General features: G+C 50.1%; 2 protein-coding genes across 10 annotated transcripts in view; one reads left to right on the top strand and one right to left on the bottom strand.

Moving 5' to 3' along the window:
• IQCK (IQ motif containing K) overlaps positions 1-9,262 on the bottom strand; it is a 110,186-nt gene extending 100,924 nt beyond the window's left edge. For all 8 annotated transcript variants that reach the window (XR_012061146.1, XR_012061147.1, XM_072942695.1 and 5 more), the window contains exon 1: positions 9,054-9,262. Coding sequence is in view for 6 of the 8 variants with exons in the window: in XM_072942695.1 (XP_072798796.1) it covers positions 9,054-9,237 (184 nt within the window). In the remaining 2 variants the exon portion in view is untranslated. The remainder of the gene's footprint in view (positions 1-9,053) is intronic.
• On the top strand, positions 1,818-22,019 carry KNOP1 (lysine rich nucleolar protein 1). 2 transcript variants are annotated; one of them, XM_072942692.1, is made up of 5 exons: positions 1,818-1,867; positions 12,080-12,998; positions 15,823-15,891; positions 18,979-19,056; positions 21,282-22,019. In XM_072942692.1, the coding sequence occupies exons 2-5, from the start codon at positions 12,081-12,083 to the stop codon at positions 21,591-21,593; spliced, it is 1,377 nt and encodes a 458-aa protein (XP_072798793.1). In that variant the 5' UTR covers positions 1,818-1,867; position 12,080; the 3' UTR covers positions 21,594-22,019. The 2 variants fall into 2 exon arrangements, with proteins under 2 accessions (XP_072798793.1, XP_072798792.1); XM_072942691.1 differs by lacking the exon at positions 1,818-1,867 and adding an exon at positions 9,320-9,386.
• The last annotated feature ends 548 nt before the right edge of the window (positions 22,020-22,567 follow it).

Here is a 22,567-nt window from a genome sequence, read left to right as displayed (position 1 = left end):
TCAATTTCATACTTCATTACAGTTTGTGATGTAATTCCCCTTCCTCTAAATAAAACACTCTTAAATTTTATTTTGGTTGGTGGTTTACAGAAATGAAAAACAACTGGCCATCACAGGGTTGTTTATTTAAAATAGGTTAAGAGATGATTATTCTCTGGCATGTACTTTATGTAAGAGTTTTGAGACTCTTCCCAAGAAGATAGATTTCTATTTTACCCCCAGATTATGATAATTATAAGGAATAAAAGAAGGAAGAAAATGAGGAGGGTGACTAAGGGAAGACACCAATGGCATATAGAGAACGAGACGAGGAGGAAAAGGAGACTGTCATCTAGAATTTACAGAATAAAAGAGACAGAGGGACGATGAACCATCCCAGGCAGTCATGGGGGTGAGCATGAAGGCAAGGCTGCCAGATTGGGGCACACAGCTGGAAGAGCAATCCCATAAACCCTTGCTAGTCGAAGCATTGCCCACGTACCAGCAGCACTGGCATCCCTGGGGAGTTAGAAATGCAACACCTCAAGCCCCACCCCAAACCTGCTGGCTCTGAACCTGCAGTTTAACAAGACTCCCAGGTGACTTGTATGCAATTAAGGTTGGACAGGTCCTGCTGCAAGTCCAGTGGTTTCCATCTTGGCTGCACATTAGAATCACCCAGGAGTTTTTTTGGAAATACCAATGCCTTGGTCCAACCCCAGAAACTTGGATTCAATAGGCCTGGGGCAAAAGCCTGGAAATCAGTATTTTATAAGGTTCTCCAGCTGATTCTAAAGTGCAGCAAGGTGGAGAACGATCGCCAGGTTTCAAGACTGATCACAGTCGATCTGTTGGGAGCTTACTGCAAAAAACATACCACACTAGTTCTACAAAGTAACAATTCCTGCTGAGAGAGGGACAGAAAACGCTCATGGCTATATTAGTTACACCCCTTAGGGAAAGACTGGTAAAAGTATTTCTGGAGAAGTCAATGTTTTAAAGGCAATTGTATAGTTGCTTTGCAGTGATAAGGGAAAACAACGTTTCTGGGCAAGATGGTATTGATGCAATTATATTGGATGCAAGTTTTACTCCATTACCTAGTTCTTTATCAGGTAGGAGAGCATTTCTTAATCTCTTTTTTTTTAATTCCTAGGTATCAGGTTGGGGAATAGTATGTCAGGATGCAGGTTATAAGCAATTTTGATTCCCAGTACTAGCGAGATTAGGTTTCCATTGCTGTGCAACGAATTATCACAAACTCAGCAGCTTAAAATAACAAATTTATTATCTCATGGTTTCCCCTGGGTCAGGAGTATGGGTCTGGGCCAGGGTCTCATTAGGCTGAAATCAAGGTGTTGGCCATGGCCATCTCATCTGATGGCTGGGGTCCTCTTCCAAGTTCACTGGTTGTTGGCAGGATTCAGTTTCTTGTGGATATAGGTCTGAAGTCCCTATTTTCTTTTGGGTTGTTGTGGGGGCTGCTCTAAGCTCCTAGAGGCCTTCCTCTGGTCCTTGTCATGGGCAGCTCCCTCATAACTATTTGCTACTTCAAGGCAAGCAGGAATCGCTTTTGCTTGAATCTCTCTAACATCTTTTAAGGGCTCACCTGATTAGGTCAGGCCCACCCACAATAATCTCCCTAATTTAAAGTCAATTGATTACAGACTTTAATTACATCTGGAAACTCCCTTGACAGCAATGCCTAGATTAGCACTTGACCAGGTAATTGGGGTGTGTGCACTAGGGGCTAGAATCTTGGGGCCATCTGAGAATTCTGCCTACCACGGCAACTCTAGCTCTACCACTTTATGTTTCCTTCTTAAGCAAAAATGTAAATTCACCCTTCTTCCCTCAAGTCTTTGAGACCCCCAACACTGTCACCAAGGTAGTGTGAAAACTATTTATTTGGATGTAAGATATACATACATTTATAGTTTTGATTAAATAAGCAATATAGGCTTATTGTGAGAAATATTCCCAATAACATGGAGATGCCTTATGTAGAGTCTAAGTCACACCAGATTCCACTACATTATTGGAACTGCCGTAGGTCCGACCAAATATTTTTCAATGCATTTACTAACATTTGTGTATAATTCACAAATACACTTATTTACTTTAGATCTCGAGACTAGGTCAAATCATCCAAGCACAGAACCTCATAACATGGTGTCTTTATTCTTCATAACTCATGTCAGTCTTACCCTTATTTGAAATTTGTAAAAATTAATGACTATCTTTTCTAATAGACTGTGTCTTGTGGGAGTGTTTGTGCTCACCATCATATTCCCAAAGAATATGAAGCTGAATGAATGAATAAATGAACAAAACAAACAGTACAGCAAGTTACTTTTGATCCTTTATCTATTCATTCATCCATACTCATTGAGAGCCCACTGTGCCCAGGAACCATCCTAGGTGATGAATCACGGACCTCTCTCAATGCTGCTACTATTGGGTGCACTTCATTTATTTAACCAGTGTACTCTCAGTGGGCATTTTGGTTGTTTCCAATTTTTCATTATTACAAACAACGCTGCTATGAGCATCTTTATATACACCATTGATCAGAAAGAAGGCACTTTTGTAGAAGTAACTCTTAGATGTGGAATTGTTCTGTCAAAGGAAAAAAATAATTTAAAATTTGGACCAAATTACCAAATTTTCCTCCAAAAAGTCTGTAACTTTTACTCCTGTTTACTCCTGTAAGGCTGCCTGTTTCTCTAGGGTACTACCAACCTTATACATATTTAAAATGATATTTTACTTTTACTTGTATTTTCTTAATTATTATTTATTTGCCATTTATATTTTTCCCAAGCAGATCTCTTAGTTCACTAAACTTGATGGAAAAGATACACACCTTTTCACCATATGACCACAAAAGATAATACAGTTACATAATTATGTAGAAATATGGGGAAATACATTAGCTTCAGTACAATCTGACGTGTTTGTTATCTTAAGCCTCTGTAATGTTTAAGAAAATCTGGCATATTTGAGAATTCGTCACTTTCACCTTATGATTTCAGTTTAAAACGTGTAATTGACTACAGACTGATGCTTTTTACACTGAAAGCCATATGAATTTGAATGTGATTAAGTTTGTAACGATTATTGAACTCATTAAAACTTGATTTACCATAGTTTGATAGTTTTGATTTATAAGAGTTGCTTCAGTGCTTAGAAAAGCTTGTTGGTCTGTTTGGCATTAGAAATTCTTAAGAAAATCAGGTACATTAAATGTGTAAGTGTTTATGGGGGGGTGGGTACAGCTCAGTGGCAGGATGCATGTTACCTACGCTTGTAATTTGGATTACGGGTGTTCCCCGCTTTTGGAAAGTTCACTTTAAGTACTTCACTTTTACAAAAGACCTACATTAGTACCTGTTTTCGCAAACCAAAAGAAATCCAAAGAGAATTTTTGTTTTTATGAGAAAAGGTGAAAAGTGAAAACGGCATTCAGCATTTGTTTTGCATCGAACTGTTACAGGGAAAGCGTGCACTCCCAGCAGTGGGGCGGTGCAGCCAAACTCCTTCCCTGGGAACTACACTCCGCATCTCAGCATCACGCAAGCATAGCTTTGAACTGTATCTGTGAACATCTGTGCTTTATCTCGATTTATTTTGTGCACCCATTAGCAAGATGTGTCCTAAGGTAACTGCTTCTTTACCTTATGCCATTTTGGCTTACGAAAGGCTTCATAGGGCCTCTCTACTTTTGATTTACAGCATGGGAAACCCGTAATTGCTTAGGGAAATGTAATGTTATATTATGTTAAGTGAACGTTAATCTAGGAACAGGAAAGAATAGTTGTTCATTTTATACAAGGCAATATTATGTCAGAGGCAGAGCAGAAAGAGCCTGTAACCCTGTTGGTGGAACGGAGCCTTTGTGCCAAAACTGGAACCTCCCCACCACCGTGCTCCAGCGATGTGACATAATGAAATGTCTTTATTGCTCAGGCCACTGTTAGTTGGGCGTTCTGTGATTTGCAGCTGAACATGTTTCTAACTGAAACAGTTAAAATGCAATGTTCACCAACAGTGGCCTGTTGGAAAGGGATGAGCCAGGAAGAGGAAGCGGTTGGAAGTGAATCTAAAGAACAGTTAGCCAGCATACACTATGGCGAGGTGTCGTACAAGCTGCTGGAGGGACACAAGCAGAAGAGCTTGTGTTCTGGTGAGGGGATGGGGAGTAAGCCAATGGTTAGGAGATGTGCGAGTGATGCTGTAGAGGGCTGCACCCAGAAAGCACCAAGAAGGGGCTTCAAAATCAGCCTGAACGATAATAGAAGGCTTTCCAGAAGAGGGGCCACTTAGGCTGAGTCTTGAAAGATAAAGATGAGAGGAAGGCAGAGATGTTCCAGTAAGAAGCAATGCTTATGCAAAGGCATGGAGGAGAGGAACAGTATGGTGCAATGGAGGAAGTTTCTTGCAGCTAAAAGGACACAGCACAGGACAGTGGTACTGTGTCTTGTCCCTTGCTTAGAGAGCTTATTTAAAATGCAGAGTTTAGGGACTCCCCATCAAGGAGTGGGGAGAGTCATCACACCACTGAGTCATCAGTCAAGGACAAAGCACAGGAGTCTGCATTTTAGCAAGTATCTGGGAGATTTTGATGTGGGTGGTCCGTGTCTACATGTTGAAGCACACTGGTAGGTTGCTTCAGGGCTTGAACTTGAGTGTCACACATATGAGTTTGAGTCTGGTTTTGCTACTTACTTTGGGCATGTTTCCTAAGCTCCCTATACCTCAATTTCTTCATCTATTTAAATCACCGAGTTGCTGTGAGGTTTAACTAGAGGAAAAGCACCTAGCACAGTGCCTGGCACATAAAGGCAGCTCAATAAATGTTAGCCACTAGGATGATTTGGACAAATGGTAAGTGACAAATCTAAAAAAGAGAGAGATCAGATCATCAAGGGGCTAAGGTGTTAAGCCAAAGAGTTTATGTTTACCACGAAAGCTATGAAAATCATTGTAGGTCATGGCATGATGTGATCAGACTTGAATCTGAGAGAGGTTCCTATGGAAGAGAGACTGGAAGTCTTCCCCGATTGGAAAGCTACAGCAGCAATCCAAACAGGGAGTGGGAAGGGCCATGAGTACTAGGGGACGTGGAGTTAGGGTTACAAGCAGTGTTAAGCCGGTAGGGTCTAGAGGGATTGGAGAATGAATGTGGGGTCATGGAAAGTGAAAGTGAAGCCTATAAGATGAATCTCTGATTTCTGGACTGGGCAGCTGAGTGGATGATGGAGAGTAATTGTCAGTGTCTAGAACAGTGCCTGGCCCAGCATATAAAACAGTTCCCAATGTGGGTAGATACGTTGATTGATGTACGAGAATGATTTCATTGGAGCCATGAGGTTGATATGGGAATTGGAATGACAGTGGTGTGAACCAAAGCTCCTTCCAGAAGCTTGGCTGAGAGGGCAAGAGAGACAGACAAGAGCTAGAAGATGACTGGGGTCAAGAGAAGTATTCCCCAGGAAATGGACCAGAGGATGTTTGGAGGGAAGAGCCAGTAGAGAAGTTAAAGATGTAGAGGAGGTGAGTGACAAAGCAGGGCAGGATCCTGGGATAGCAAGAGGATGGTCCCAAAGCACAGGTGCAGGGCTGAGCTGTGTGGGCAGCGGGATAAATACTTCAACCCCGTGGGCAGATGCAAACATGTTTACTCGTGTGAGGAAGCTGGAGGATTCCCTCCCTACTCCTGATTGCCTAACTATTCACAGTGAGTGTCTCCTCTATCTGCCAAGTGGTGTCACACAATGTCTGAAGAGTGGAGTAAAAACTTGGGACTAGGAGATGCGGGCACTGGGCGAAGGCACTGATGGATGTTGACTGATAAGCATTGCAGAGAGCTGCCTGGTGTCATTTTCCTCCAGCTGTGCTCAGCTGCTGTGCTGGGGGAATAGCACTGATTCAGAACTGGTCCATGTTGTTACCTGGCAAGGTGGTAGGAAGGGTCCTGATTTTACAATAGCTTTCGGGGCTGAGGCCAGGGACTAGTGCTTGGAGTGATGAACCAATGGCAGTAATGAGGATGCTGATGGCAGTAATAACAGCAATAAGAGAACAGAAGACCGGAGCTCTGAATCCTTTGGTTAAAACCATAGTTAAAAATCATTAAGTCACAAGCAGCCACGAGACTTAATTAGAAGCCCTGGCAGGAAAGACTTTTATTGATATGAATACAAGTGCTTTTGAGAATAAAATGCCCAGAGTTAGTTGTCACGGGAAACATAAGGAAATTGAACAACGGCTGACAAATAAGTTATCATAAAGGCCTGTGTGCTCACGTGCGCGCAAAGAGCATTAGCCAGGCAGAATAAAGGTCTTAGATATTTACTTATTCTGTATCTCATTTTCCTGAAACTGAGTTTCTGACAGGTTTGTTTGCTGTGATAATTTTCTTTTTAAATGGAACCGCTCTCATAGAATATAATCCTTAACCTCAAAGATAGGATTATTACAAAGCCTTTAATAATTTTTCATGTTTGTTGTCAGAAACTAAATTTACTCACTATGTTTGTTATAGAAAATTGCGTTTGTTAAAATGTTTGTTTTAAGAAATTGGGTTTATCACCTAGTTTATAACAATCACTACAGTGCCTGTGTGTATAATTCACCATCTTTGACCTCATTAACTTCATTTGGTAACTCTGTCACTTTGTAAGTGGCATCAATTCACTCGCTTTTCTAAGCAACAAAACTCTTTGTCTTTGCTTTTTCCCTACAAGCCTGTTTGACAAAAAGATATTCCACGATTCTAAAACAAATGCAAAGCATGTTTCTCTGTCAACAATAATGAACATTTATTGAGCACTTTCTTTTTTTTAATTTTTTATTTTTATTGGGGGGGAGGTATTTAGGTTTGGTTTTGTTTTTGATAGAGATACTAGGAATTGAACTCAGGACCTTGTACATGCTAGGCATGCACTCTACCACTGAGCTATACCCTCCCCTCTACTGAGCACTTTCTAAGTGCCAGGCACTGTTCCAAGCACCTCTGCATACATTATCTTATTCCGTCCTCACAGCAGCCCTGTGAGGTAGGTACGAGGATCAGCCCCTCCTAGAGATGAAGTTGAACAGCCTCCCAAACAAAACACTGCTAGTAAATTGTACCATCAAGAGCTGCTTGGCCTGGAGAAGTGAAAGCTTTGGGGAAAAGACCGCCACAGCAACAACCTTCTATATGAGTGTTTTTGTAATGGTAGAGTGATTAGCAACTTAGGTCATGGCACCAGGAGGGTAAGGACCAAAGGGTAGGAAGTTAAAAGAAGAACATTCAAGGAGAAACAGATTTTTCTGGGTATGATGCAAGTTCCTTCCTGGAGAAGGAACTCAAGCACTGGACGGATATAGGCTGAAACAGATGGCCTTGAGGGTATCTATCAACTCAGAGTCCATTACCTTCCTCTTCCTTTGTATTTTCCATTTCTCTCACTCATCGCTCTCTCTCCCTCCACCCAGTCCCATCCACTGGAGCATTCATTCTTTTCTCCATCCAACAAACATTTACTGACCTGCCCTGTCCAATACAGTGGCCATTGGCCACGTATAGCTGTCTAAGCTTATTAAAATTAAGTAAAACAAAAAAATTCAGTTCCAAAGTTGCTCTAAACACATTTCAGGTGCTCAATACCCGTATGTGGCAAGTGGCTACCATATTTGAAAGTTCTATTGGATGGCACTGTGTCAGACAGTTGAGGTAGTTATGGCAGCCACAGAATGAAAAATTTGAGTTCTTGACCTTGAGTTTACAATCATAGGGAGAAGAAAAGAAAACCACACCTAGCATTATTTATTAAGAGCTACCGCACATTGAGCTCTTGCTGTCAATCGGGACTTTGCTAAGTACTTTCTGAGGGGACCCTTTAACAGCCTCTCCCAACACCAAGAAATAGGGGCCATTATTATGCTCACTTTACTGAGAGGATAACAAGTAAAACACGGGCGTACCTTGTTTTATTGTGCCTCACTTCATTGCACTTAGGAGGTATTGTGTTTTTTTACAAATGGAAGTTCCATGACAACCCTGTGTCAAGCAAGTCTATTAATGCCATTTTCCCAACAGCATTTGCTCACTTTGTGTCTGTGCCACATTTTGGCCATTTTCATAATACCTCAGACTTTTTCATTATTATTACATTTGTCATGGTGATCTGTGGTCTTTGATGTTACTACTGCAAGAAGATTACAACTCACTGAATGCTAAGATGATGATTAGCAATTTTCAGCAATAAAGTGTTTTTTAAAATTGAAGTATAGTTCATTTACAATCTTGTGTTAGTTAGCAATAAAATGTTTTTAAAGTAAGGTATATATGGACATAATGATATTGCACACTTAATAGACTACAATATTGTGTAAACATAATTTTTATATGCACTAGGAAACCAAAAAATTCGTGACTCATTTTACTGCAGTGGTCTGGAACCCAACCTGCAATATCTTGGCAGTATGCCTAACTTGTTTAACTATGTCTTTAATTATGGGGCCTCTTGACCAAGGGGTATGTGTAGGGCCACAAAAGGTGAGCTATACTTCGTTTGGGAATTTTAAGGAAGGTCAGAAGTGGAAAAGGATTAAAGCCATGTCTTTCTAGACCATGCTTGTTCAATGTAGACTACATCAGAACTACCTGCGAGCTCCCTAAAAGTGCAGATCCCCTGACCTCTACTGGGAGCTCTATGAGCGGGGCCAGGGAACCTATGTTTTAAACAAGCTCCCCATTTCCATCCCGGCGACTCTTTCCTGTTCACTAAATGAGGTTTGAGCACCTCAAATCTCTGGTCCACAGCGTCTGGTCCCCTTTATTCCGCTTTCCCCTGCCTTCGATCTGACTGTGGAACCAAGTTGGAGGCTGCCATGCGTAACCCCGGGCAAACCTCTTGGAGCCTCGGTTTCCCCGAACGTAAAATGGGGAGCCCTGCGGGCCCGCAGCGCGGCTGCCAGGGGCCCTCGCACGTCAGTCGCCTGGTACACAATAGGCGCCCTGCCAGAGCGGCCCCACCGGGCCACCCGAGTCCCGCCCCGCTCCGCCGGCCCGGGCTGCCTACCCTCGCAGATCTGCTCCCACGGGTTCTTGCCCGGCAGCTCTGCAACCTGCCCCGGCGAGAAGGGCAGCTCGAGGGACATGGAGGAAACGACGCGCACTGGCGTCCTGGCTGTGACAGACGACTCGGGCGAGACGGCCCACTCCACGCTCCGGGTGATGCTGCATAGCCGCCCAAGCGCCGCCATGGCCGCGGTCTCCACGGCAACCGCGCGCCCCGCACGGCCGCGACCCGGAAGGAGCCGCGTCTCGCAGGGGCGGGCCAGCGAGTCGAGGCTGACTTCCGGGTCACGGCGGAGCGGGCTCTCACGTGGAGGCGGGGAAGTTTGGCCTACGGGTGAGTGCAGAGGGCGCGACGCCGCCGGGGCGGCGAGGGGGCTGGACACTGGGCGTGGGGACTTGCGCGCGAGCCACGGGACCGGAGGGCGACCTGCACTTCCAGGTCCACATCCCTCCGGTAGCCGGCGTGCACTCGTCCAGGCCTGAGACCGCCGCCTCCAGGAAGTTCCCCCGCCTTGGAGCTGGGCCTGGGGCCCCGCGAAACCCTCCGTGTGCGGTTGTGCGGAAGATTTTGCGCGGCCGAAACTTTGAGGGAGCAGCAGTCTCGCCTCCTGGCTCCCTTGCTTCCTGCTAGCGAGCCCGCAGTGGGAGTAGGGTGTTGATGCCATTATGCAGGAGCACAGGCTCCGAAGTTCTGCGGTGTGGTTTCGAATCCTTGTTTTGCCCCTTGCTGGCTTTGGGACCCAGGGCAAGAAAATTAAAGTCCTGTGGGCTCAGTTTGCACGTCTGTGTAATGGGTTATTCACAGCCTTGGTAACCTAGCGAAGCTACCGCCAAGAATTTAAAAGTGCTTTTGGAGAAAGCATTTGCGTTCACAGGAGACACACTGTAAGGTTCATTTCCTCTTCCCTTCTTGAAGGAATGAATACTTTTGGGTTGCAGGGTTGAAGAGGAGGATATTCAGTGCTCAAGAGGAGGATGCTACAGTGTTCTGAACCGCAAAAATAGGGAGAGACGGTGATTAAGTTCACAGCCTCTCCTTGGCTTCTTTGTTATTATCCCATCTCTTGACCATTCCTTCATCTGAGGCCCACTTGGCACCTTTGACGCACCCTTCTCCAGGTTTGCACCTTCTCCCCCTCCTTTGCAAGCCCCTCTTTTTCTGCCCGCCCATTTAAATGTTAGTCTTCCCTACTATTCTGTTTCAGGCTCATTCTGTTTAAGGCTCACCACCCATATATTCCTAAATTTATGTCAGCTTTGAACCTCAGACTGATACATACATCCGCCTGTCCACCGCGGCGTCTCCCCTTGGCTATCTCAAGGCATCTGTTCCAACCAGCTTGTCTCCTCCAGCCCTCCAACCTCCCCACCTTCAGTTCCTTTGTCCTAGGGATTAGCACCATCATCCTGCAGCTGCCCAAGCTGGAAAAATGTTCTTCAGAAAGTTTCCTGACAGCTGATAGGCCCGATGAGAAGACCTCTGTTACTCGGACCTCACCACTGTGCTTGCTGTTATCTTTTGTATCATCGTTAACACACCTCTTTCCCACCCACACCTGCCTGCTTCTTGACGGCAGGTGTTTTATTTTGTTCATCTCTGTATCTCTAGCATTCATTCCTTCATTCAGTGAATATTTATTGAGCACCTGCTATGTGTTGAGTGCAGAGCTAGGCCCCAGGAATACAGTAGAAAACAAGACAGGAGTAAATGAGCGGATGTTCTGTTGATCCTCTAGGTCCTCCTGGGGTGAGTTATGAGTGAACTTGAACTATAGTTCAGGCCTGGCCTGGCTCGTTGAAGGAGCTAAGAGCAAGGTAGATCCAGTGTGGACCCTCTGGGCTTTGAGGCTGAGGAAAGCTGCAGGACGAAGCTCTTGTCCTTTCCCCCCTCTGTCTAAACCTGTGAGGGGACATTGTTTTCTGGATTCCCTGAGTGGCTGTGTGTCATCTAGTCTAAGGATCAGGAACTGGGCCGGTGACGAGTGAGAGATGTGGTCCAGCCGGAAGCTGATGTATACTTGAGGGCCCAGCCCCTTTTCATAGGTGCCTCCTTGACATGCCCCCACCTCTCTACTCACCTCCAAAAGCCTGGGTTGCTTTGTATCATTTCCAATCATTAAATGTTGGCAATTAATTTGAAAATTTAAAAACAGTGAAATAGGCCTTTAGGCTGGATGTGGCCGCCTACGCCACCCCCCCTGCCAGCCTGTGCTGTGATCTGATTCAGTCCCTCTTTTATAGATGGGGAAACTGGGGCCTGGAGAAGCCAGCACCATGTGGCAAGAGTATGTGAGTCCCCATTTGAATCCAGGTGTTCTCAGCCCTTCCTGGGGCTCCTCACCGTGCCTCACTGCTGCTCTCCTGTCTAGCCACATGAGAAGGTAGTTAGGAGAGTAAATCATCTTGGGTGCAGACCAAGGGAATTAATTTCCAGACACAAAGCAGAGGAGCTGCTTAGAATGAACCAAGGTAACGGGTTAACTGTGGCACATTTCCTGCCTCTGGTGGGAATCAGCAAGAAGAGCTGTCTCAAGATTTCTGTCCCCTTCATCCTATAGAAGGTGAGCCCCTGAGGGCAGGGTGAGGCCTCGGTAGCTGGCACGGGGTAGGCAGTGGTACATTTCTGTTGAATCACTGACTAGGCTTTAGAGGTTTAAGGAAGAGGATTAGGAAAGGGAATCAACAGTGTCCCAGGCACTTCCCATAGATTATCGTTTATTCTTTCCAACAGCCTTTTGGGGGAAGGGAGTGTTCTCTCCCCCCAGTTTCAGATGGGAAAGTTAAGACCCAGGGAGGGTAGGTGATTAGCTTAAGGTGAGGGAGCAGCTTGGCTTTGAACCTGGGGCTGCCAGAATTTAAAGTCCATTTTAGTTCCTCGATCCTATTCCCGCTTTGCTCCCCAGGGGTCATGCCCATGTTCCCAGCCCCTAGTGTTTTTGACCATCCACTGAAAGAACGTGACTCTTAGCAATATCGAGTTGAAATGTACTCAGGGTGTAGGGTAACTTGGACTTTTTTTTTTTTAAGAATGATCACTAAGACCCACAAAGGAGACCTGGGCCTTGGGCTCCCAGAGAAAAAGAAGAAGAAGAAAAGGAAGGCAGTCAAAGAACCAGAGACTCAATATTCAGCTTTAAACAGTGACACTTATTCTGCTGAGGTTTGTCCCACAAGAGTCGCATCACCCTCGAAGAATGTGGTCCAAGGGCAGGCACCCGAAATGCCTTTAGTGAAGAAAAAGAAGAAAAAAAAGAAGGGTCACAGCACTGGCTGTGGGGAGCCCCTAGAACCTGAGACCACATCACGGGCTGGACAGACTGAGACGTCGCCCAGCCCCGGGAAGCAGGTGCTTGGTCCATCCGAGCTCAGTGGGGAGAAGAAAAAAGGAAAGAGGAAGTCCTTGTCCCCTGGCTTGAGGGTGAAGACCTCCCCAGATCCCAGGCAAGGTGACGAGGTGACCAGAGTTGGCAAGAAGCTCAAAAAACAAAAGAAGGAGAAAAAGGCTCAGGAAACCACAGCCGTCTCAGCCAGGGACCCTTGGTGCTGTGAGGCTGGGGATGCTCCCTACACTTGCTCAGTAGTGAAGGATGGTGAGGAGCAGGCAGCCTCGGGGCAGAAACGGAAGCAGGGGAGCCCCAGGGAACACAGCATGAAGATGAAGAAGAAAAAGAAAATCCATCAAGAGGGAGATACCCTCCTGGGACACCCCAAGCTCTCCATGTCTGTGGAGAGCAGCTCTAGGAAAAGAAGTAAAAAGAAGCCAGTCAAAGTCGAGGCTCCAGAATACATTCCTCTAGGAGATGGCCCCAGGACCCCTGCAAAGAAGAAAATGAAGTCCAAGAAAAAAGCAGAGCAGACAGGCGTTGAGGAGTCAACTTTGAAGAGGAAGAAGAAGAAGAAGAAGAAGAAGCAGGAGAGCAGAGCAGCAGCAGAACCTTGGGAGGAGGTATGCTGTCCTTCAAAAGTGGACTTTTTTGGGGGAGAATAAGGGTGGAAGTTGGGAGTGTGTGTGTGTACACACAGGCCCTCAACCTTGATTAAACTGACTTCAGTCAGGAAGGGGATTTAATGACACATGTAACTAGAAAAGTTAAAAGCTGTCTAGCTTCAGGTATGGCTGGATCCATGTGCTTGTGTAATAGTCTCAATAATACAGGTATCCCTTGCTATCAGAAATCTACCCAAGTCCTCTCTATGTGCACGCAACAGCTAGATAAATTGGGATAAGTTTCTCAGGTAGATCCTTCCCTCTCTAAACTTGCCACTTGCTGTCCAAAACTCAGAAACCAAATAGTTTGAGATAGCATGGTGTCCATAGCTATCTGAGCTTTCTTTCTGAGCTCTGTATACACAATTTAGGAATAGATTTGGATTGCAGGAGATGCCTGTGTGGCTTTCTCCAGCTCTGGGATTTGTATTTTTCTATGCTGGTTTTAATCTTAGACAGGCTCCTCCCCACCCCAAACCCATGACAGGATGGTCCCGGCAGCTCCAGGCTTTCATCATGATCGTTAAGCCACCCGCAAAGGGAGAAGGACAGCCCTCCAAAACGATTACAGGAAAAGTCTCAGCACTGCTCTCCCAGACCTCGACTGGGTCACACAAGCCAGAAGCCCTGATCTGAGGCCAGTGGGAAGAGGCTGAGGGTAGCAGTCCCACCTGAACCCCACTGTCTCTAACCAGGGAAGGCAGTTTCTGAGAGGAAAACCAGGGTCCTGTTACGAGGAGGAAGGGAAGGGATGGCAGCCTGTGAAGGCAGCAGATGTGGTCTCTCCGTCTTGGGGCGGTGCAGAGCACGGGGACCCCACAGGCCCCCCCCCCCCCGTCTCCCCTGTCTGTACCACCACCAGGGCCAGGCCGCCGCTCCTGTCCTCAGTGTGTGCCGGCCCCCCATTCCACTCCCAGCAGAGCTGGCCTTTCACGAGCACTTACTGTGTGCTTGGCACTGGGCTCGTGTTCTCCACGCAGTGACCTGCTTAATCCTCCCTGTGATCTGATGGGGTCGCTGCTGCGGTTATCCCCACTGAACAGACAAGGAAACGGAGGCTCAAAAGAGGTCACCTGTTAAGGGACAGGACTGGGCTTCAGACCCAATGTGGCTTCTGAACTTGGGGTTTTCTCCTTTCTCGGAAGCCCCCTGTGTAAGCTCGCGTAGACGCCGGTATCATTAGAGCCAGATGAATGACTGTTTTATATTTGAACAAGCCCTGGGTTCTCCTCGCAGCTCTGCACCAACCAGGGTGACCTCAGACCAGCCGTGGGCCTGTGGTCTCAAGTAAGAGTCATGGCTGCCACAAGGGGCCAGCCTGGCCGAGAGGCGAGGGCTCTGTTAACAGCGCCAACTGAAGGATGAGCCCCTGAGCTGAGTCACAGGGTGGCGCATGCTCAGCTCGGCCACATGGGGTTGGGGAGGCGGGGGCAGCCTCCACGTTGGAGCCCGCAGGAGGTGGTTCTGGTTCCTGGATTTCTGCAGCTTTGCCCTGGTCCAGGAGACTAGGTTTCACTGGTCGCTTCCTTTATTCACACACTCTCGGGGCCAGGAGGAACCCCAGAGGCTTGCAGCTCAACCCCCATCAGAATTCTAAAATCCCTTCTCCCAGGAGCCCAGTGAAAGGTAGTTAGTCCCTCTGCTCAGTGTCTCCCGTGATGGAGACTCTGTCCCCCAGCACAGCCAATGGAGTCAGGACGTGCCGTGCATCTTCAGGGTCCCAGCACATGGTATGAGTGAACAGAGCCATCCCAGGCTCATCACGTGTGACACTGGGTGCCAGGCAGAGCACAGCTGAAGTGAGGATGCAGGACATGTGGTGGATGTCGCTGCTGAAGGACTGGGGAGAGTGGCCCACCCAAGGTCTTGCTGTCCACGGGTCCCACAGGGGCTGAGGCCACTGAGAGAGCATGGCCTGTGTGAGCGTGGTCAGGGCAGGCCTGGCGAGGACCTCGGGGGAGCTGAGACCTGTAAAGGCCATGCCATCTGTGCAGAGTGAGTGGCAGGTGCAAAGGCCCTGGGGGGGGGGGGGGGGGCAAAGAGGCTGGGGCAGCAGAGCCAGATTGTCATGTAAACAAGATGGGAGCCCCTGGAGGTTTTGGGGGAATGGGGTGATGTGATGCTCTTGAGTTTGTTTTATTAATACTTTTTAGTTGAGATATGATTGACACAGAACATCGGGTAAGTTGAAGGTGGACCCGAGGTGCTGTGTGGGATCGAGCTGCGTGGGGGGAGGGGAAGCAGGAGTCAGAGCCTGCGCTGGCTGTCCAGGCAGCAGAGAAGGCGCCGGCCAGGACACGGGGGTGCAGGGGGAGTAGGGAGGAGAGAATGGGGGAAGTTTGGGTTTGCCGCAGGGCCCCCACCTCTGCCTTCTCTGGTCCCTGCCAGCCCGCCTCCCAGCATCAGTGGGGACCTTAGCCTCTCTCCTCTTGCTGATTTGATGTTGCCCTGGGAAGTGAGGTGACATCTGGCAGGAAGGGTTGTGCTCCAGGCCTGGGTTAGTGTCGGCCCTGTCCCTGAGCTGTGGGGGTGACCTCGTGATAGCTACTTCACCTCTCTGAGCCCTAGTATCTTCATCTGTCAAATGAGTCAGTGCCATAGTCAAGGGGAGAGTCGGGGAGAACTGTGGAGGAGAAGGGCTGTCAGGGGTTCTGTGGGTGTTGGGGGTTGGGGTAGGGCTGCGGTCTCCCGTCTTCTCTGGGCTCCCACGGTCGCACCCGGCTGGGCTGCTGGGCCAGAGGCCGTGGTCCGCTCGACTCAGTCTGTCTGCCCTCTCTTGCAGGAGCCCGACACAGACTTAGAGGTGGTGTTGGAAAAGAAAGGCAACATGGACGAGACGCACATAGACCAGGTACGGCCCGGTCCTCACCCCTTCCCGTGTGTCTTCCCACCCCAGACTTGCTCTCGCCTCCTGCCAGGCCACGAGGTCCTGGGCCCAGAGGTGTCAGGGAGTCCAGAGGCCACCAGGCCAGCCTCTGGCACACCTCCGCTGGACAGGAGCTCGTGGCCTCCCCTGCTTCATGCTGGGAGACCCCTTCACTGCCATAGCTTTGGCTGAGGGGCCATCTGGTCATTCAGAATCCCAGGTGAGGCATTCCTCCTGGTCACCGCTGCAGGAGGAGAAGGGGACGTGTCCTGGGGAGCCGCGGTGGAGCGGGGAACACGTGCTCAGCCACGCCCCCGCGTTACCACCCCCTGGCCTCGACTGAGGAGCGTTTGGAGAAGTTGTTCTATTGTGGACAAGTTTCTGCTTCTGTTGTGCCCAGATCCTGTACGGGGGCTGGACTTTCTGGAATTAGGATATTTTTATGTTCCTGGAGCCCAAGGCCTGTCAGGACAGCATAGTAACCGCATAGGTGTGGCCTTGGACTGACCTTTGGCAGTCACTAACGTCACGACCCTCACATCAGTGGCTGTGAAGGTCACGCGAGGCTGGGTTTGGGAGGCACTCAGCAGGGGCCTGCCTGAGACCTGTGCTTAGTAAGTGGCAGCTGTTAACCTGCCTGCGTCCTCACGCTGTGTCAGCAAGTGATTGCTGGAGAGAAGCAGCAGGATTTGACGTGGAGACAGCCCCTGTGTCATGGCCCTGCTCCTCCAGGAGAGAAAGAGAAACGGAGTGAGTGCTTACAAGTGAGCTGAGAGTGAGGAGGGAGCCCTACAAGGTGCCACGTTACCTCCATACCTGATGCCTTTGGGGCGTTGGGGACCCTCTCGCTGGAGGAGGGGGTGTCACAGAGGGGCCCCCCCAGAAACAAGAGCTCCCCTGCAGGTCCTAGTCCTGCAGTTTGCCAGGACCAGGGCTGCAGGACCCCGCGGGGGCCATGCAGAGAGGACGGAGGTGGGGCCCCAACTCCAGGCCCAGCCCCTCCCCTCAGCTCCTTCTCCAGGTGTCCTCGGCCACTCGGCTCACAGCACGATGCCCGGCCTGTGCACATCATGCGGGCAGGGCTCACCAACCACCTCTCTGCTTCTTATGTATTTGTGCCTATTAAACACTTTAGGGTTTTCAAGAAAACTTCTAACCATTTCGGGTGACAGATTATCTCAGTGTGAGTGAAATTTTCTGTCCCACTTCCCCCTCTCTTTTTTCCATAAGTAATTAAAGTTCATTGTAGTAAAACATTGAGCGGAAGAAAGCAACCTGAGATCCTGCCCCCGAATGGTGATCGCTGCTCATCCTTCGTTGTTGCACTCTTCCGAACCTTCCCTTTGTAACTGCACATCTGTGTGATTGTAAAGCGCTGTTCAGCCCTGCTGCATACACCGCTCCTTTAACTTCTGTCATTTAGCCGGTGAACTGTCGGCTTCAGTAAGCGCACACCTGTACGTTCCGCGCGGACAGCAGGACCCCATGTGGGAATATGCCACCGTTCTCGCTCTCATGCCTGCAGCTGTCTCTTGGAATTGTTTTATGTACTTTTGAACTCAATAAATGCCCACCTCGTTTGGCTGCCCGTGGCAGATTGGACGAGAAGGGGAAGGGCCACCAAAGGGACAGCTGAAGTTATACCTGAACCCTTGGGAGGAAGGATAAGGCCCTGGAAGCTTCCGTGTTGAACAGCAGGGTCATCGGTGCGCTGACTGTGGGCTGAGCCACGCTAGCTACAGCGTACGAGGTGTACGAGGTGTGCCCCCTGTGTGCCGGGGCCACCTCAGGCTCTGCGTTCTGCACGCAGCAGCTTAACGTGGGGCCGGGTTTTCCCACCAAGTAATTCTCTGATCCCAGCTGGGTGTCCTACAGTTCAGCTCAGTGTGACCCTGTCAGACCCCTCAGGCGAAGGGCTCAGTTCCATCAGACTGCCCCCAACTCCCACCCCCTGCTGCAGATACCAGTCCCAAGCCAGGTTGTCATCTCTGCTTCTGATCAACCAGTTATAGATCAGAGGTTCCAAAGGCCTCCTCAGTTCAGTCAGTTTGCTAGAGCAGCTCGCAGAACTCAGAGAAACCTATTACTCACTAGTTTACGGCTTTATTATAAAAGGGTCTTACTCAGGGACAGCCAGATGGAAGCGGTGCACAGGGCAGGGTGTGTGAGAGGGTGCTTGGAGCTTCCATGTGCTCTCTGAGAGCTCCACCCTCCCCAAACCTCCAGTGTCACCAACCCAGAAACTGAATCCCGTCCTTGTGGGTTTTCATGGAGGTCTCGTTACCTAGACACGACTGACTAAATCCCTGGCCTTTTGGTGGGAGGCTCAGTCTCCAGAGGTCAGGGGGTTGGTTCTGGGTGTTCCAACCCTCCTGGCCTGCAGCCCCCATCTTAAAGTTGCCTCTGAAAGTCACCTCATTAACATAACAAAAGGCACCCTGCTCCTCTCTGCACTTAGGGAATTCCAAAGGTTTTTGGAGCTCTGTGCTGGGACTGGGGATGATAACATTATATTTATATATATAATATGATTCTTGTTAGCGGTGTCTTACTGTAAAGCACAGTTCTCTGTCTCCCCTTTATCCTCCAGCTTACCTGATGTTTCCATCTGTTTGCAGATAAACAGAACAGTACAGAAAGATGAAGTGACTTACCAAAGGTCACACAACTAGTTAATGGCAGTGCTAGGATTCAGACTATTCAGACTACAGCCTGTGTTCTTTCTAGAAAATGATGCGGTCAGCAAGAAAGTTAACCCCATCACCCTCTGTGCAGGCAGGGCTTCAGGCAGTGTGTTTTGGGAAAGTTGCCACCCAAAATGGCTGTTAGAAACAAAAAGAGTTCTAATGCTGAAGGCGGATAAACTTCAGTGTCTGGGAAGATTCATTCCTAAGGAATGAAAAACAAGGATGAATGAGGCCTGCGTGCTTTAGGTCAAGGATGCTTAGAGGGTATTTTTGCGGCAGAGTAAAGCTGCTCCCACCCCACGCCCCGCCCCGTCTCTGTCCTGGGTTAGAAGCTCAGAGGAAAACGCCTGTCATTTCCCTCTTTGCTTTCCTTTCACTTGCTCAGGTGAGGCGAAAGGCCTTACAAGAAGAGATCGATCGTGAGTCAGGCAAAACAGAAGCTTCTGACACCAAGAAGTGGACAGTAAGTGTGCTGCTGGGCTCCGGGAGTGGTGCTCCAGCCTCCCGGCCCCTCCTCTCCCTGCGGCTGGAGGGGCACAGCACAGGGACATCATCCGGCCCAGAGGCAGCCCCAGCCCACCAGCTGGCTCCCTCTGCTGCAGAGCTTGTCCTGAGCTGACTCCTTTCCTCCCGAAAGGGGTGCTTGCCTCCCTCCCAGAGAGCTGGCCGTGCGAGATAAGCAGCCTGGACATTTGTCTCTGGCTCTGGACGGGCCGGGTGGCCCAGGCATTAGTCGCCAGGGACGCTGATGACGAGCTGTCCAGCAGTGGCTGGTGCCCTCAGAAGGCTGCTGGGGCCTGGTAGGAGGCAGAGTGAGAGGGGGCTGTGGCAGGCCTCTCTCAGGCCTGGCTTCGAGGGCCAGCTGGAATGGGAGGTTTCCAAGCCAGGCGGGCCCTAGGAGATGGGGCTGGTTGGGGGTGGTGTACAGCATGGGCACCACAAGGCCAGGCTGAAGAGAGGGACGAGGGGGGCGGTGGGCCACAGGGCTCTAACGTGGGCACTGCTGGAGGGCGTCGATGTGGGAGTGGTTGAGGGCTGGGGTGGGAGGCCCAGCCTGCAGGCCTGAGGCCGGGGGTGGGGTGGACGGGAGAGCAGCTTCACCGCCTAGCGTAGATTGGATTTGGGAGAGAGGGCCCAGGTGATGGGAAGCCTTGCACTGTGTGAAGCCTCCACAGCGTAACACAGGAAAGAGCAGTTAATTTGCACCAGAAAACCTGAGATCAGTTCTTGGCTTTCTAGTTTTCACTTCCCAGTTTGAGACTCCTGGTGAGTACCTTCCCCTCTCTGGGCTTCATTTTCCACATCAGTACAACGGGACATGCACGCTGGCCCCGTGGAGTCGGGGGTGGGCCTGGTTACTTGTTATCCCTCTGTGTCTCCTTTCTCTCCATCCTCTTGAGCTGAGCAGAGCTGATGGGACTCCCTGATTCAGTGAGGAAGGCAGGAAACAGGGCCACGTCCTGCAGAGCAGTGGCCCAGAGGCTACCCCTGGGCGGCCTGGGAACAGGAGGGCCATCCCTGGGCTGGGGGCTGGGATCCGTCCTCTGGGGATGCTTTAGGGGGCACTGCCTCCTGGGGCCCGGGGCCCCTTGACTGCTGAGGCACGCGGTGGGGATTCCGGACCGGCTGAGGGTCCCTCTGAGGGGTCAGCAGCCCTCCGAAGTGCTGGCTCACCGACCAGCCAGCCCCTGGCGGCTGTCTCCTCAGGCCCAGTGTGGGGCTGTCTCAGGTGGCCTCTCATTCTAGAAACTGCAGGCCTGGGACGCTGCCAGTATGCCTGTATCTGGGCCACGGCGAAGCTGGAAGAACTGTCACCGGTTCACTCCAGGCAGTGGTAGTAACGACTGGTGCTTATTCTCCCAAAGCTGACCTAGCAATAAGCAGACAGTCCCCAGGCAGCGTGGGTCAGCAGTGGGGTGCGGGGGGGAACCACAGTTCTCCACTTCAGCTGAGCCAAGCATCGTGCTCTGGGTGTCTGTACAGACCCTGATTTGAGCCTCACTGAAGCCCTGTCGGGGATGTTGCACCCCCGTTTTATAGATGAGGACATTGAGGCTCAGAGAGGTTAGGTAACTCGACCAGGGCCACACGGGGCTTGATTCTGAGTCTTCAGAGCTGTAGTCTTCAAGGGGAGCTGGGTTTCTTGCTTCTGCCCAGACCTGGGAGGGAAGGGGTCTGCTCTTAGGCCACGGCCCTGAGAGGCTGTCTTGCATTTTTTTGAACACGGGAGATGTGTGCCCTGGGTTGTAGAGTGCCCTGGAAAGGAAGTGGAACCCCCAAGTTCCTGGGCTGGCTCAGCCTGCGACTTGTGTGACCCTTTACCTCTCGGGGCCTCCACTCCCTTCCTGCCGTAACAGCCGAGCTGCTGTGAGAAGCACCTGCCCTCCTCCACCTGGTGAGGTGACAGTCTGCCACGAACCTGGGGGAGGAGTCAGCAGACAGGCAGCCCTGGTGTGGGCCAGGCCCGAGATGGAGTTCCAGCAGGGCTAGAAGTGCCCCCGGTTAGCCGCAGACCGCCGTTTCCTCATCAGTGAGGCGGGCCCAGCGGTGCTGCTCCAAGGGCTCCGGTTGGGGTTGGGACGGTCGCTGGGCCTGCTGCTCTGGCCCCTCCCCTGTGCGGCTGGGGGTCGGGGAAGGGAAAGGGCTTTGGAAACCCGGAAAGTGACCACCTGTTTCCTCTCACCACAGGGAACTCAGTTTGGCCAATGGGATACTGCTGGTCTTGCAAACGAGGAACAGAAACTGAAATTCCTCAAACTCATGGGGGGCTTTAAAAATCTATCCCCTTCATTCAGTCGCCCCCCCAGCACGACCGGAAGGCCCAACATGGCTCTGAGCAAGAAGGCAGCCGACACCCTGCAGCAGAACCTGCAGCGGGACTACGACCGGGCCCTGAGCTGGAAGTCCAGCCGCGGGGCCGGCCTCGGCTTCGCCCCCGCCCCAGGCAAGGTCTTCTACATTGACAGGAACGCGTCCAAGTCAGTCAAGTTTGAAGATTAAACGCTACTGCCCTGTCCCCCAGAACAGCCACAGTTGCTTTTATGGTTGTGTTACGCAGATGAAAGCCACAGGACAGTTGTCTGGAATCAAACTCCTGCAGAGATTAAGGGCAACTGTGTTGTCGCGCCTGGACAGACCGGGGTGAGGGCAGCTCGGGTTTCAGGAGCCAGGAGATCGTGTGAGGGGCTAAAACCGCCTGTGTGCTGTGTGAAGCGTTCCATCCGTTCGCCTTGCGGTGTGTGTAGGTAGGAATAGCTAACGCTTGTCGAGTGCTGCGTGTGTGCCAGGCACATAGTGAAGTGTCTCCCTCGCATTAATGTATTTAATCTTCGTAACTATGAAATAGGTGCTATTATCATCCCCATCTTATAGATGAGGAGACCGAGGTTCAGGGAGGAAGTAATAAAGTTGCCTGGGGTCACCCAACCAGTTAAGTGCCAAGTACTTTTGTGCCCCAAGTCCTGCGCCACTATTCAGTATTCTGAATGTCCCCTCTTGAGAATGTCACCCAGAATACTCATTGGGGCTTAAAATGTCTTTTGAGAAACAAGCTTATTGCATGTCGGAATCTCAAACAGGAAGTGGGGCTGACGTAAAGGGGGGCGAGGAAGCTCGCTTTCCTTTCCCTTCTTGGAGTAGCCGCAGGCACAGAGGCGCCTGCACTGCCACCTGGCAGGTGTGGCTGAGCTTCCTCTGCCGCTGGGAAGTGTGTTTCTAAGCCAGTCTTGCCTTTTGCCCTGCTTCCCTGTGCTGTGGTTGGATTTAGTCTTTTTGCTTCAGCAGGACTGTGAACGAGGCATTTTAGAGGGGCAGTTCGTTAGCCCTTCGCGTGAACCCGTGACAGATGCGTTCCCAGGGATTTGTTTATTGGACTCTTTTCAGTCACAAGAAAGAGACTCCCAGGTGCCGTCTGTGGAGGTCAGGTGCCCAGAGGCAGGACACACAGGGAAGACGGGATGTTGCTCCTCAGCAGC

This window comes from Vicugna pacos, chromosome 18 (genome assembly GCF_048564905.1).
Source record: "Vicugna pacos chromosome 18, VicPac4, whole genome shotgun sequence".
NCBI classification, from domain to species: domain Eukaryota; kingdom Metazoa; phylum Chordata; class Mammalia; order Artiodactyla; family Camelidae; genus Vicugna; species Vicugna pacos.
Note: the sequence above shows the minus strand (reverse complement) of the source record. Positions and strands in the feature narration are given on the sequence as shown.